Source organism: Microcaecilia unicolor, chromosome 4, assembly GCF_901765095.1.
Source record: "Microcaecilia unicolor chromosome 4, aMicUni1.1, whole genome shotgun sequence".
Classification (NCBI taxonomy): domain Eukaryota; kingdom Metazoa; phylum Chordata; class Amphibia; order Gymnophiona; family Siphonopidae; genus Microcaecilia; species Microcaecilia unicolor.
This window is the reverse complement of record NC_044034.1, coordinates 225,073,507-225,089,645: the sequence shown is the minus strand read 5'-3', so window position 1 is coordinate 225,089,645 and position 16,139 is coordinate 225,073,507. Positions and strand designations below refer to the sequence as shown.

At 45.5% G+C, this 16,139-nt stretch overlaps 1 protein-coding gene across 1 annotated transcript in view; it reads right to left on the bottom strand.

Annotated features, from left to right (window-relative positions):
- The window catches only part of PHRF1 (PHD and ring finger domains 1), a 406,375-nt gene that overhangs the window by 217,852 nt on the left and 172,384 nt on the right, over positions 1 to 16,139 (bottom strand). Inside the window, exons 10-11 of the mRNA XM_030201288.1 lie at positions 15,498 to 15,604; positions 13,906 to 14,093 (exon numbers count right to left, since the gene is read on the bottom strand). Of these exons, the coding sequence (XP_030057148.1) occupies positions 13,906 to 14,093; positions 15,498 to 15,604 (295 nt within the window). The remainder of the gene's footprint in view (positions 1 to 13,905; positions 14,094 to 15,497; positions 15,605 to 16,139) is intronic.

The following is a 16,139-nucleotide window of genomic DNA, read 5'->3' as shown; positions in this document are numbered from 1 at the left end:
AGCTAGTGCCCACGGAGATGTCGAGTGCTAAAGCGAAAACGCTGGATTTAAACACGTTTGCCTACCATCAGCTGGACTCGGCGCCCACAATGCAGGCCGCAGACCCAGACACGAGCGAGACCGTCACGCGATCGCGGTCCCCGCCTCTAAGGAGCAAACGAGGGGAAGTGGGGGATAGCGAGATCCCCCTAGATAAATGGGAACAACTAAAAACCTGGTTCCAAGACATTAAATCAGAGATGAAAGAGATGCGCAAGGAATTTGCGCAACTAGGCGCGGAGCTTCGAAGAGAAATTACCTAGCTGGGAAATAGAGTCGCCGAGACTGAAGCAGGACTAGAAGAACACGCAGACTCCCGAAATAGCATTGAAAACCTGGAACAGCAATCGGACATCCGTTTTCTCACCGACAAAATAGAAGATTTGGAGAACAGGAGTCAGAGATCCAATATCAGAATACAGGGACTACCGGAACTTCCAGAACATAACTGTGAGCAGGTGGTAAAGGACCTGGCGGCTCAGATCCTAACCACGTCGGAATGAACAGTATCGCCTGACGATATACGAATAGAGCGCGCGCACCGGACACTGGGGCCACGCCAGACCAATGTGCCTAGGGACATCATAGCATGTTTCTCTGATTTCAAAATAAATATAGTACAAATTAAGAACTTCTGACATAGTATGGCTCAATTCATTTAAATTTGTTATAGGTCATGTTATAAGTTCTCCTGAAGACGCTTTACGCGAAACATGCAGGCATGTTGAGAACGATAATCTGAGAGCAATAATTTGGAGCTAAGGCAACAGCACTCAAGCATAAGAAAAATATAAAAAGAGACTAAGAGTATCAACCCAGAGCGGTTATCCAGTAGCACACCCGTCATTATGAGAAGACCAACAAACATCACGACAAGATGAGTTATTCGATTTAAAACTATCTTGTACAGTTTGTTAAATTGCTGCATTTTAACCATGCACAGGCAGGAAGGGAGGTAGGGACCTGTAGTGCAATGATGGACGGGTAATAGTGCACTGGTATAAGCTGCTACATAGCTGGCACTAATCATTGAGCACTATCACATATTGTTTTACCTCACTGAGCCGCCAGATCCTTTACCACCTGATCACTTTGTAACTCTTTTAAATAATGTTCATACTGCTTGTTGCTGCTATTACTATATTTTCCACCGCTTAATGTTCATGCAGCCTGCTGCTGATATTATCTAGATCTGACACTGCTTGATATTATATTTAATCACTGCCTAATACTTGTTGCTGCTATTACCATATTTTCCACCGCTTAATGTTCATGCAGCCTGTTGGAAGTCCGCATGGGAGGCCTGCCTGTTGCCCCCCCCCCCCCTTCTGTGTCCTGAAAGTGACGACCGACATCCACTCACCACTCACGGGGAGGTGGAATACCTCCTCCGGAAGGAGCGGTTACTGAGACGCCATCGAAACGGTAAGCCACGTTGGGAGGCTTGCTTGTTGCCCCCTTCTGTGTCCTGAGAGTGGAACACCTCCTCTAGAAGGAGCAGCGTTCCATACACCGATCGCATCGTGGCCCGCGCGGAGTCTCCTCATCCGCAAACTGGTCCACTCAGTGTCAAGGAGGTGGAATATCTCCTTCTTTATCGGAGGGAACACTGACTGTGACGTGCCTAGCACCACGGAATCTTCACTGACGAGTCCCCTGCAACCCGGTTTCCATCACACTGAGTCGAAACTGCCTGGCATTAACTCTTGCTGTTACCAGTCTCCCCTGCAACGTTTTGATCCCAACTCTACCTGCTTATATTACTGCCGCCATTCCACCAAGGCTATACCCTTTACTGCTACTCTGTAGCACTCTGGAAACTTACATTAGACTGTTTGATCTCCTTAATTCTATATGTTTCATTGTCTCAAGTCGCTACCTAAAATCCTACTGCTCTGTATCATGCTGAAATTCCACCTAATTGCTGTTTTAAATTCTACAATATTATATCATGCTGAAATTCTACCTAATTGCTGTTTTAAATTCTGCAATATTATAGACAGTGAGGCTTAATTCTGCAATATTGTAGACAGCGAGGCTTAAGCTGCACCTCACTGCAAATCCTAATTTATTTGCTTTATTAATTGCCGCTACAATCTGCAATATTGTTAGCATTTAGGCTTAGCTGCACCTCACTGTAATCTACTTTAATTGTTGATTGAACTGCTTTAATGCTAATGTTTAAATCCTCATGCTGTTACCTTGACTGCTGATGCATACTGAAAACCTACTTTAACTGTTGACTTTAACAGCTGATTGAATTCCGTTAAACACTATCACTCCCTATGCCTTAGCTGCTGCCTACTGCCTGCTGTCCCAGTCCTAGCCTTCCTCCTCTACTCTTATCACCTTAGCCACTTCACATCTACCCGCATCCACCTTAGCCCCTATACACATTCTCTTCATCGCCCTGTCCCTTCCTAACCTCTACCCCCCTCCCCTTCCACTGTCTACCTCAGGAACTCACTGCCCACCCTTGTCCCCTCCCGTCCTGCTCATTACTCCCCTACCCTACCTCCCCCCCCACCCCCCACCACATCCCCAGCTCTCCTGCCCCCCTCGTCATTCCTAGCTCTCAACCTTCTACACTTCCTCCCCACCATTAACCCATCCCCATTCCTCCTTAACTCATCCCGTCTTCGTCATCTTCGTCGACCCTCCTCCCCCACCCTCCTCCGCACTCTCTTACTCCTTCTCCTACTTTCCGCAGGTGACATCAATCCCAATCCAGGTCCCCCCCCACCTCTCCTCTCAATATCCACGTAACTGGTCCCAGAATGCCTCCAATCTCATCTCTATTCCCCTTCTCCCCCCCCCCCCACTTCCCTCCCCTTCTCGTGTGCCCTATGGAATGCCCACTCAGTATGCAACAAACTCTCCTTCACCCACGATTTGTTCATCTCCCGTTCCCTTCAACTGCTCGCTTTAACTGAAACTTGGATAACCCCTAACGACACTGCCTCAATCGCAGCCCTATGCCATGGAGGATATCTTTTCTCCCACACTCCCCGCCCAGACGCACGCGGTGGAGGTGTTGGGTTTCTTCTCTCACCCTCTTGTAGTTTCCAACCCCTCCCCCTGCCACAGTCTCACTTCTTCTCATCCTTCGAAACTCATGCCATCCGGCTATTCTACCCGAAACCACTCAGAGCTGCAGTCATCTACCGCCCCCCTGATAAGCCCCTCTCTTCCTTCCTGACTTCGACGCTTGGCTCACCGTCTTTCTTGATCCCTCATCTCCATCCCTCATTCTTGGCGATTTTAATATTCACGTTGACGACCCATCCAACTCCTACGCTTCTAAATTCCTCACTCTGACATCCTCCTTAAACCTCCGACTATGCTCTACCACCCCTACTCACCGTAATGGCCATTGTCTCGACCTCGTTCTCTTCTCTTCCTGCTCACCTTCCAATTTCTGCACCTCAGTCCTTCCTATCTCAGATCATCACCTAATCACCCTCACACTTCATCACCCTCCCCCTCAACCTCGCCCAACTATAGCCACTGCCTTCAGGAATCTCCAGGCCGTCGACCCCCCTACCCTATCCTCTCATCTCCAATCTCTTCCCTTCCATCTCGTCTTCCGAATCTGTCGACACGGCTGTGTCTGCCTACAATGAAATTCTCTCCACTGCTCTGGATACCCTAGCACCATCTGTCTCTCAACCCACCAAGCGCATTAATCCTCAGCCCTGGTTAACCCCTTGCATCCGTTACCTTCGTTCCTGCACCCGATCTGCTGAACGACTCTGGAGGAAATCTCGCACCCTGTCAGACTTCACCCATTACAAATTCATGCTATCCTCCTTCCAGTCCTCCCTATTCTTTGCCAAACAGGAATATTATTCTCAAATAACTAATTCTCTCGGCTCCAACCCTCGTCGCCTCTTCGCCACCCTCAACTCCCTACTTAAAGTGCCCTCCGCTCCCACCCACCCCCCTCACTCTCTCCTCAATCATTAGCTGACTACTTCCGCGATAAAGTGCAGAAGATAAACCTTGAATTCACTTCCAAGCCTTCTCCTCCCTGTGACTTCTTAACCCACTCCCCCAACCAACCTAGCCTGGCCTCCTCCTCCTTCCCTGAGATCACCGAAGTGGAAACTGCTCGCCTTCTCTCTTCCTCTAAGTGCACCACCTGTTCCTCTGATCCCATTCCCACCAATCTGCTTAACATCTCTCCTACAGTAAACCCCTCAAATCTGTCACATCCTCAACCTCTCTCTCTCCACTGCTACTGTCCCTGTGTCCTTCAAGCACGCTGTAGTCACACCACTTCTCAAAAAACCATCACCAGACCCCACCTGTCCCTCCAACTACCACCCTATCTCTCTTCTACCCTTCCTCTCCAAATTACTTGAACGCGCTGTCCACAGCCGCTGCCTTGATTTCCTCTCCTCTCAGGCCGTCCTCGATCCGCTCCAATCCGGCTTTCGCCCACTGCACTCGACAGAAACAGCACTCTCTAAAGTCTGTAATGACTTGTTCCTCGCCAAATCCAAAGGTCACTATTCCATCCTCCTCGACCTATCTGCCGCCTTTGACACCGTCAATCATAATTTACTTCTTGACACACTGTCCTCATACGGGTTCCAGGGCTCCGTCCTCTCCTGGTTCTCTTCGTATCTTTCCCATCGCACCTTCAGAGTATATTCTAATGGCTCTTCTTCCACCCCCATCCCGCTCTCTGTTGGGGTTCCTCAAGGTTCTGTCCTTGGACCGCTTCTTTTCTCGATCTACACCTCTTCCCTGGGCTCGCTGATCTCATCACATGGTTTCCAGTACCATCTCTATGCTGATGACACCCAGCTTTATCTCTCCACTCCCGACATCACGGTCGAAACCCAGGCCAAAGTTTCGGCCTGCCTTTCAGACATCGCTGCCTGGATGTCCAACCGGCATCTGAAACTGAACATGGCAAAGACTGAGCTCCTTGTCTTTCCACCCAAACCCTCTTCTCCTCTTCCCCCACTTTCCGTCTCTGTTGACAACGCCCTCATCCTCCCCGTCGCTTCAGCCCGCAATCTCGGAGTCATCTTCGACTCCTCCCTCTCCTTCTCTGCCCATATCCAGCAGACAGCTAAGACCTGTCGCTTCTTCCTCCATAATATTAGCAAAATTTGCCCATTCCTCTCTGGACAGACCACCCGAACCCTCGTCCACTCGCTCGTCACCTCTCGCCTTGACTATTGCAACCTTCTTCTCACTGGCCTCCCGCTTAACCATCTATCCCCCCTTCAATCTGTCCAAAATTCTGCCGCACGTCTTATCTACTGCTTGAACCGATACTCTCATATCACCACTCTCCTCAAGTCACTTCACTGGCTCCCGATCCGCTACTGTATACAGTTCAAGCTTCTCCTTTTAACCTTCAAATGCACTCAATCTGCAGCCCCCCATTACCTCTCTACCCTCCTCTCCCCGTATGTTCCCACCCGTAACCTCCGCTCTCAGGACAAATCACTCCTATCTGTACCCTTCTCCACCACCACTAACTCCAGACTCCGCCCATTCTGCCTCGCATCACCATATGCCTGGAACAGCCTTCCCGAGCCCATACGTCATGCGCCCTCCCCCTGCCCATCTTCGTCCTTACTCAAAACCCATCTCTTCTCCCTTGCTTTTGGCGCATAACCACCTTCCCCACTCATGATACCTACACTGACTACATAGTTTGTAACCTTTAGATTGTAAGCTCTTTTGAGCAGGGACGGTCCTTCCCCATGTTAAACTTGTACAGCGCTGCGTAACCCTGGCAGCGCTATAGAAATGCTAAGTAGTAGTAGTAGTAGTACAATTATGACAAATTGATAGGTTTCTATATAACTATTAAGTTAAAATTTAATGCCAAGAATTTTACAGTGATGCACCTGGGGTGCAGAAACCCGAAAGAGATATCGGATAGGAGAGGTGAATTAGTAAACTCGACTCAGGAGAGAGACCTTAGGGTGTTGGTGTCTGAGGATCTAAAGGTGAAGAAACAATGTGACAAGGCGACGGCCGTGGACAGAAGGATGCTAGGCTGCATAGAGAGGGATATAACAAGCAGAAGGAGGTGTTGATGCCCCTTCTACAAGTCATTGTGTTCAGTTTTGGAGGCCATATCTTGCTAAAGATATAAAAAAACTGGAAGCGGAGCAAAGAAAAGCTACAAAAATGGTATGGGATTTGCATTGCAAACAGTACGAGAGACTTGCCGACCTGAACATGTATACCTTGGAGGAAAGGAGAAACAGGGGTGACATAATATAGACTTTCAAATATTTAAAAGATGTTAATCTGCAAACAAACCTTTTTCGGAGACGGGAAGGTGGTAGAACTAGAGGACATGATTTGAGATTGAAGGGGGGCAGACTCAGGACTAATGTCAGGAAGTATTTTTTCACAGAAAGGGTGATGGATATGTAGAATGCCCTCCCACGGGAGGTGGTGTTGATGAAAACAGTAATGGAATTCAAACATAAGTGTGATAAACACAAAGGAATCCTGTTTAGAAGGAATGAATCCACGGAATCTTAGCGGACATTAAGTGGCGACGCCAGTAACTGGAAAGCAAAACCGGTGCTGGGCAGACTTCTACGGTCTACGCCCTGATCATGACTAAATAGACATGGATGGGCTGGAGTGTAAATTTTAAGGGGTTTCGACGTTAGCTTCAGAACTTAGTACAAGAACAGTGCTGGGCAGACTTCCACGGTCTGTGCCCTAAGAATGGCATGGACAAATCAAACTCAGGTAAAAAGTATCACATAATATGTAAAATTAGTTTATCCTGTTGGGCAGACTGGATGGACCGTACAGGTCTTTATCTGTCGTCATTTACTATGTTACTGCAATGCTCATAGTTTCCCAACCAGATGTGTCGTTAGAACTAGCTGATGCTCATATCTAAAACCAGCACACAGGCTCGAAGCAGCAAGACACATCAGTGATGGCTGTTACATGCACAAAGCATTAGTCCCAGAATATAGGAATTAACTGGCAGCAGAGCATGAATATTTGGGCCTTTCTTTGTGCAATTCACATATTGCACTAAGTACCTCTTCCTATTCCCCCACTGGAGCCTCTTTCCCTTGGGTTCTTCTAGCCTCTAGTGGGGCTTTCAGTGCTTCCACTGCTTTTCTTTTTACCAAGAGAGCTCTCCTATGTGCTTGGAGAAAAGGTGGCTGAGGGGAGATTTGATAGAGGTCTATACAATAATAAGTGGACTTGAACGGGTAGATGTGAAGCGTCTGTTTACGCTTTCCAAAAATACTAGGACTAGGGGGCATGCAATGAAGCTACAATGTAGTAAATTTAAAATGAATCAGAGAAAATGTTTCTTCACTCAACATGTAATTAAACTCTGGAATTCGTTGCCAGAGAATGTGGTAAAGGTGGTTAGATTAGCGGAGTTTAAAAAAAGGTTTGGACAGCTTCCTAAAGGAAAAGTCCATAGACCGTTATTAAACGGACTTGGGGAAAATCCACTATTTCTGGGATAAGCAGTATAAAATGTTTTGTACTTTTTTGGGATCTTGCCAGGTATTTCTGACCTGGCTGGATTGCCACTGTTGGAAACAGGATGCTGGGCTTGATGGATCTTTTGTCTTTCCCAGTATGGCAAAACTTATGTACTTATGTAAAATGCCTGTTTCACAAAGGTTGGGATACCATGGGTTTGAAACAGTTGGGAAAAAAAAAAAGCCCACATCTTTGGTGTATTAAAAGTTTTACAAGCTCTATTTTTCTTGGAGAACATAGAACCTTTTGAGTTTGAGATACTTTCAAAGTACTGACCAATGTTGCAGTATACGTTACTACTTTTGATTCCCTGTCACCTCTCATAGTGGACTATACATATCACCTTTTATGTTGCTTTCCCTCTCTTCTGGTGCCTTGGGTTGTTCACAACACTGATGATGCTGCTTTGTTCCTGTCAAAACAACCTGTGGTTTCATGCTACTGGTCATCAGCCACTTTGCATCTCTCAGTGATGTGAGGTATTCTTGCATATGTTTGGCCAATTTCCCCCTTTGATGCCATGGGTTGTTCTTGCTGCTGTTTGGATGTTTTGCCTTTCTTTATTGTGCTATATGGTGTGTTTATGCCACTCTCTGTGCTTCTTTGCCCCACTCATGGTGCTAGTGTTGCTGCCTCAAGTGCTGATACCTGTCTGTAATTTTCAAAAAAGCCTGGATGGAAAACCACTGTCTTCAGTCACAAATTGCTTCCCCACAGAAAGATGAGAAAACAACAAGGCAAATGTTCCACCAAATCCAACGTGGAGGATAAAAGCAAGAGGCAGACGTAATAAGAAGATAAACAGCCTTTATTTAAAATCCTAAGGCTCCCACAGATTTACACATCTGTGCTGACATGGCCATGGTTACCTTGAAATGGCTACATCAGGGGCTAAGTTACTAAAAAAAAAAAACCTCAAACATTTATTTGTTGCATATGTACCCCACATTTTCCCACCTATTTGCAGGCTCAATGTGGCTTACACAGTACTGTCAGAGGCATTTGCCCAGTCAGTGGATAACAAATACAAAGTTGTATATATATATATATATATATACATGCTAGTAAAAAAAAGCCCCGTTTCTGATGCAAATGAAACGGGGGCTAGCAAGGTTTTCTTCTGTGTGCATGAGGGAGTGTGTGTGTCCCTGCCCTCTGCCCTCTCTCCCCTCCCAGTCCTTCACTGTTACAGAGAGAGCAATTTGATTTCGTGCTTTGCTGTGTTTTCCTTCACTGTTTGTGTTACAGAGAGAGCGAGGGCGGGGCAGACACTCATGGGGAAACCGGATATCTCTGTCCCTGCCCTCTGCCCTCTCTCCCCTCCCCCCTCTGAGTCCTTCACTGTTACAGAGAAAGCGATTTGATTTCGTGCTTTGCTGTGTTTTCCTTCACTGTTTGTGTTACAGAGAGAGCGAGGGCGGGGCAGACACTCATGGGGAAACCAGATATCTCTCCCCCTTCACACTTCCGGCTGGAGGCTTCATAGAACGTTGGTGGTGCCTTTTATATAGAGAGATATGTGTGTAAAATCAAATACAAAACTGAGAGACTTAAAAATCATATTATTTGGAGATGACTCCTTAACTGTATAAATAAATGACATGAAAAAATAGGATAACTAAAAACTAAACAAATAAAAGTAACAGTTGAAAAACAGCTTAAAATGAAAAGGGGGAACGGCTTACCCAGCTGGTGGAAAATTGCAAACTTCACCACATCTGGTCCAACTGATAAGGTTAAAAGCAACTGAAGTGTAAAAAAGAAAGTTCACCTCACATAGTTAGAACTGAAAATGACTGTGAAGCACTTTTACAACAGTATTCGAATGCACACGCTAACATTTATTTTTATTTTTTTTTTACTGCTAATGCTGCAAACTACTGCAGCATCAAAAAATGTGTACTGACTGAAACAGCACACACCACCACAGTAACAGGCCACCGTTTCCTGCATCAGGCAAAAGAAAACTACTCAAGACTTCTACAGTCTGTATCCCACATACGGCAAAACAGATCAGAATAGCAACTCCAGCAGTGAGGAAGTGCAGTCAATGCTGGACAGACTTCTACAGTCTGTGTCCTATATATGGCAAGGCAGATCAGGATGGGCTAGAGTGGGTTTCGACAGTAACTCCAATAGTTGGAAAATAGGGCCAGTGCAGGGCAGACTTTTTATGGTCTAAGCCCTGAAAATGGCAAGGGTGGATCAAGATCAAATATGCACATTTTATACATTTATATTGTATGCTATGAGTGCAGGTGCTGTATATCTCAGTGGGGGAAGGGGAGGCATCATAAAGTAGAACTTAGAGAGTAAAATATTCTAATATTACTACTAGATGTTGGTTTAATATAAATTTGATAATGAATGTGACTGTTGGGCAGACTTTATGGACAATGCGGGTCTTTATCTACCGTCATTTACTATGTAACTCTCTCCCCTTTCTTGTCTGTGCATGAGCCAATCCCCATTCAGTACTGGCTCATGCACTGATTTGGGGGGGGGAGGGGAAGGATGTAGTCCCCCCCCCCCCCAACTCTTTGATCCTCGGCACCCAGCACAGAAAGACCCTTGACCAGAGAGACTCCAATGCTGTGGCACACGGTGACAAGAAAACACTTAAAAGGCCACACATGCTTTAGGAATAAAATGAAAAACAAAAAAAATATATGACACTAGCTTATTCCAGAGGTAAAAATATTAAGGAGCTTACTGAACCGTCTGTACTACCAGTACCTAATAAAGAAAACAATGACAAAAAGGGTCATTTTCCTTGTTAAGTATGTTCCATCTGTGCCTCTTCTTTATCAGTTACAGGTAATAAATAGAAATAAATCAAAACATAGAAAAGAAAATAAGATTATACCTTTTTTATTGCACAAACTTAATACATTTTTGATTTATTTAAGATTTTATTTACTGCCTTTTTGAATGAATTCGCTCAAAGCGATATACAGCAAGAATAAGTCAAATATAAGCAGTAGACAATTACAATATTCAAACTATAACAAAGTATGGCATAGAGGGGCATAACTGAATGGGGGCGCCCAAGTTTTCCTGAGGGCGTCCTCGCAGGACGTCCCCGCGAAGGGGCAGGGAAACCCATATTATTGAAACAAGATTGGCGGCCATCTTTCGTTTTGATAATACGGTTGGGGGCCCCCAAATCTCAACATTTAGGTCGACCTTACTGAAAGTGATATGTTCCCAGCTGAAACCGAAAGATACTTCCAGTGGGCTGGAAGAATCAGGATGCGAGTATATGGATCCTTCAAGTCCAGAGAGCATCGCCAATCGTTTTCCTGAATCATGGGAAGAAGGGTGCCCAAGGAAACCATCTGAACTTTTCTCGGACTAGGAATTTGTTCAGGGCCCTTAGGTCTAGGATGGGGTGCATCCCCCCTGTCTTTTTCTATACAAGGAAGAACCTGGAATAGAATCCCTGCCCTTCTTCCCCTGGTGCAACAGGTTCGACCACATGAGCCTTGAGAAGAGCGGAGAGTTCCTCTGCAAGTACCTGCTTGTGCTGAGAGCAGAAAGAATGGGCTCCCGGTGGACAATTTGGAGGTTTGGAAAGCAAATTGAGGATGTATCCGAGCCGGACTATTTGAAGAACCCACGGGTCGGAGGTTATGAAAAGCCACCTTTGGTGAAAAAACATTAACCTCCCCCAACTGGCAAGGTGTCCAGGATGGAGCCAAATGCTCGTCCCTTGCTTTCGCTGGGGAGCAGCTGGTGCCTTGAGCACACGCTATTGATGAGAACGAGAACACTGGGGATAAGCCTGAGTAGGCTGGCGAATCACAGGAGTGTACCTACGCCTATACTAGGAATAGGAAGTACTCCGCGACCTACCAAAATACCACATGGATGAGGAGACAGTTGTAGAAGACGCCCGGCAGGAGAGAGAAGACAAAGCATCAGTATGCTTCTTGATTTGGTGAGCGATCTCCTCAAACTTCTCTTCAAAAAGATTATCCCCCCAGAAAGGGGCATCCGCCAACCTCTGCTGAACAGAATGTTCCAGGTCAGAAACACGCAGCCATGAGAGTCTGCGCATTGCTATACCTTGAGCAGAGATCCTGGATGCCACGTCAAAAGTGTCGTAAGTACCCCTGGCCAAAAACGTGCGACACAACACGCCTTCCGCCTCGACTCCAGCGAAGTTTCCTCCACTGATGTCAGGGAGGGTGCCAGCATGGGTGGCTGACACCAGAGCCATCACACGGCGACTGAGACCACACCGCAGGCTGAGGGCCAGGTGGGGATGCAGCGGGAGGTATGGCAGGCGCAAGCACCCGAAACCGATGCACATCGATGAATTAGGCCATCCAGAATCTCAGGGAGCAAGGGTCGGACGCGCTCATCAAGGTCCGCCATTAGGAAAGACTGTAGCATCGGCTGAGGCACAGGCTGCAAAATCACTGGGGCCGGTGCAGGAGCTCGGCTGCTTGGAGACTCATGCGTCGGCACCTCCTGGATAGAGGGGGAGTGGTGCTCTCGGCGTCAACGCTTCTTGGGTGCCGAATCCCTCGGTGCCCCAGAGCTCCCAGCACCATGCATCGAAGGAGATCGGTGTCGGTATTTCTTGGCCTTCGCCCAATGCATGTCACCTATGGTCCTCGGTGCTGACGAGGACAACGTCAAATCCCCCCGTCGCCTCAGGGTCGGGTCCAACAGTGGGCTATCCCAGGGGGCCTGCATAGCAGGAGGCCTTGACACCCACTCAATGCCTCATTGCTCCCAGTGTCACGGGACCTCGAAGCAGCCATCCCTACCTGAGTTCCTGATGTCAGTGCGACGCTCAATATCGATGCAGACGCCTCCAACCTCAATGCCGACACCAATGTTGAGGGACCAGACCCCAAAAATCCTGGCGCATTGAGCATCTCGGAAAATCTGAGTTCTCTTTTCATATGAAGGCAGAGGACACAGTTAACCGGGCTATGGTCGGGCCCCAGGCACCGAAGACAACAAGAATGGGTGTTCTTCCCCAAGAGTGGTCCGGTTGCACCAAGTGCAATGCATGAAGCCACTGGGAGCCTTCGTGGACATGGAATGAAAAACTGCAGCCGTCAAATCAAAAGACGCGATGGTGCCTGAAAAAAGGGGGAAAAGGAACAAGAAAAACAGCCCGACCAGGCAGGCCTAAAAGTGGCCCGCGTTGAAAACAAATGAAAAAAAACACAGGCTAAAAGGAAACTAAGGGAATTTTTTTTTTTTTTTAAACACAACAAAAGAGTGGGTTAAGCAAAAAAAAAAAATCACCAAAGGCACTACAAAAAAGCACAAAACGTTCTTGAGTGGTCATGTGAGGAGCTACTACAAAAAGCAGCTGTTCCTCACATGGAAAAAGCGGAACTGAGCCGGTGCGATCGCGCTGGAGGCGGGAAGGCACCTGCACACGCGCACTGGAGTGCTGCTCGCGCTGCAAAAAGCTCTTGTTTTTTCTATGGTATATTGCCGAATCAGGCAACGTGGGGACGGTGTCTACCCACCTGTGAGAACTGTAAGCCTGCTAGTCCTTGGAGAAATTTTTTTATCCTCTGTAGAGTTCCACTATATTCAGCCTTTTGCATAAATTCCACAAGCCCATCACACGACCTTTTAACATGATTTTACTACTGATTATTTCCATCTAAAAATATATTGAGAATAAGATTTGTTTGAGAAATGCAGAAATAAAACATTGTCCTAAATGATAGCACAATTATATTAGCCCCATTTGAGGTGTTCACCAACATGGTCATGATGACATCACTGATTATGATATGCTGCATGAATGACCAAAAGGAGGCTGAACTCTATGTACACAAATGTGACTCCCTAAATCTAAAGTACCTGCTAATAGCAGCATGACTATTTAATCAGTTGAAAAGTGATGGACAGGAATTGTCATGTTAAATAAGAGACTGCACAGTCTAGTTAAAAGTGACATCTCCAATCACACCCAGTATGCAATACAAGTCCACTGAATCATCATCTATACATTTACTCTCCTGCATGCCTGGCATTTACAATCCAAGGGAAGCAAATAAGGAAAAGAGCGCAGTGATATGAGCAGCTTAGAAAAGATTGCGCTGAGATGAATTGCGCTGAGATGAAATGACATGGATCCTTGTCAATACCTTCAGTAAAGAAAATGTCCCCATTTATGTCAGTTGGCCAGTGTTATGCAAAATCCTGAAAATGAATGCACTGTCAAGCACAAATTCTATCCAAATTCTAATGGTATGGTTCCCTCATTCTCAACATAAATATCCCCAAAAATAGCATACAAACGTTTATTACTCTAAAGAAAACAGAAGGTTCTGAAGAACTTAAAAGAGAAAGCAGATTAAAGCTTGATTATCCTTTCACCTGTCAAACGGATCCAGTTCATATGGATCTCCAAATACTGAAAGTGAAGCTGCTCCAATATCTGCTCTCAGACAACCAAGTGATGGCTCAACTGCTCTCTGTACTGCAGGGATAGACACACCACGTACAGGCTTACACAGCCCCAAGGTCCTAGCAATACGGGAACGCACTGTCACGTCTTTTGCTGGCTGAAGAGGGAAGAGAGGAGTGAAAGTCACTATCATGACATCTAACCACCACCATGTAAATAGAACATCATGAGATCACATCCAATGGACATCAGCCATGAGGAAGGCCTCAATAAAGTTTGTACACAGTAAAACAAGGAGTATCCTGGAGCACTTACATTTTAAAAAATAGATTTTTAAATTGCTCCTTTTTGTTTGCTTTCATTGCACACAAGTGAATTTGTTTATAAACTGGAAATGAAGGCAAGGAAGAGAGTCTATCCTAGCAAGTAACCATGCCAACAGAGCAGCAAATAAATGTTAAATGGCCCAGAGTAGAGCAGAATAACTGCCAAAGAATGCAAAGCTTTGATAGATTCTCTTAGCAGCTGTGACATCAGAAGACATTAGGCCAATTCTGGCCAATATCAGCTCATGACAATCACATTTAAGGCTCAAACTATTCATGCTATGTCTAAAGGGGATTTTAACCAATGAACAGTCACAGAACAGCCACAAAAATATCTTTGACTTTCCAAGTGACTATTTTATGGAGACCATACTTTATATTGAGTCCTGAGACATATTATCTTTTCCTTGAAAGGGGAGCACCTTTGTGGTAACAGTCACTTTGTCAAATACACAACATCAGCAGAATGAATTCCCACCTGTGGATGTAATATACTTTTGTTTCAACCCTCTACAGGTTCTGTATGTGCAAATGTCTCTCTAACCGTGACTCCATCGTTCTGCACGTGACTGTCTTCCTCTAACTTTCCCTTAACTGTCAAATTCTATAGAAGTGAGTTTTCTCTAATCCTGACTTCCCAATTCTATAAACATAAGAACTGTCACAGTGGATCAGTCCAAAGGTCTACGAAGCCCAGTATACTGTTTCTAACAGTGGACAATCCAGGTCTCAAATATCTGGCAGGCCACTAACCCTGACTACCAGCAGATGTGAGAGCATGTGTATGTCTTCTTCTAATCTGGACTAATGCAGAATTTTAGGTTTGGTCCATGGGAGAATCTGACACTCAGATTCTAAATTAACTGTCTCTCTGATCAATTTGTATTTCCTTCTTGTACTGGCCAGATCTGGTGCAAGGGTAGTGGGCATCCTAGGAGTACCTCCAGCCTTATGCTGTCCTCCACTCAATAACTTTCAGGCACCTAACCTGCAATTCCCCCCAAGATTTTGATAATTAAATTTCACAATCACGGTCATCACACATTCTATAAAAAATGTAGGATTTAAGCATCTGCTGATGTTTCTTTGAGTTTGTGTGGCTATCTGGGCCTGCTGTTTTACTTTTACTTTGACTGAAACTGCTCTTTTCTGCCTCCAAGAAACTGCTGTTCTATGCAACTAGTGGTTGAGTTGGCCATGATATTGCCTGACACAGTTGTTATAACTACACCCACCTTTAGTTTCTTTGCCTTCTTCCGACGCCTGCGTTTGCCAGTCTTTCTCCCCTTATTCCTACTCCTTGTTCGAGTTTTTTTTTTCCCTGTAAGTTTTTTCTTTCTTCCTGAGGCAAAAACAAAAGTTGCTAAAGGTTTCCAGTCATATCAAAAATTACAAAAAAAACAGCTTATACCATTGTAAGTTAGGTGAGAAATGCAATTTGGTTAGTTCTCAAAATTTTAAATGGGTTCAGATGAGGCACATGGAAGCTAATTCTATAAAGAGGGCCTATTATATAAAAGAAAGTAGGGGCCTACTTTCCTTTACAGAATATTAGCATGGCTGGGCAAATCTATGAGTACATTCTAGGAGCAGCTATTTACACTACCCACAGAGCTGGTGTAAATGCATGTGCCTAGACTGATTTTAAAAAGCACATGTAAATTACAGTATTCTCTAATACATATATATAAATTTGCACGCCACCCATGAGTAACCCAATCTTAGACCACGTGAATGCCTCACCTTTAAAGTACACGTCATTGCATTTAGGTGCCACTTTACAGAATAGCACGTAGCCAGAATATTGGAATTTCTCTTGAGAACGAGGATATCATATTTTCACATGTGGGTGACATCATACGACAAAGTCCCGTGTG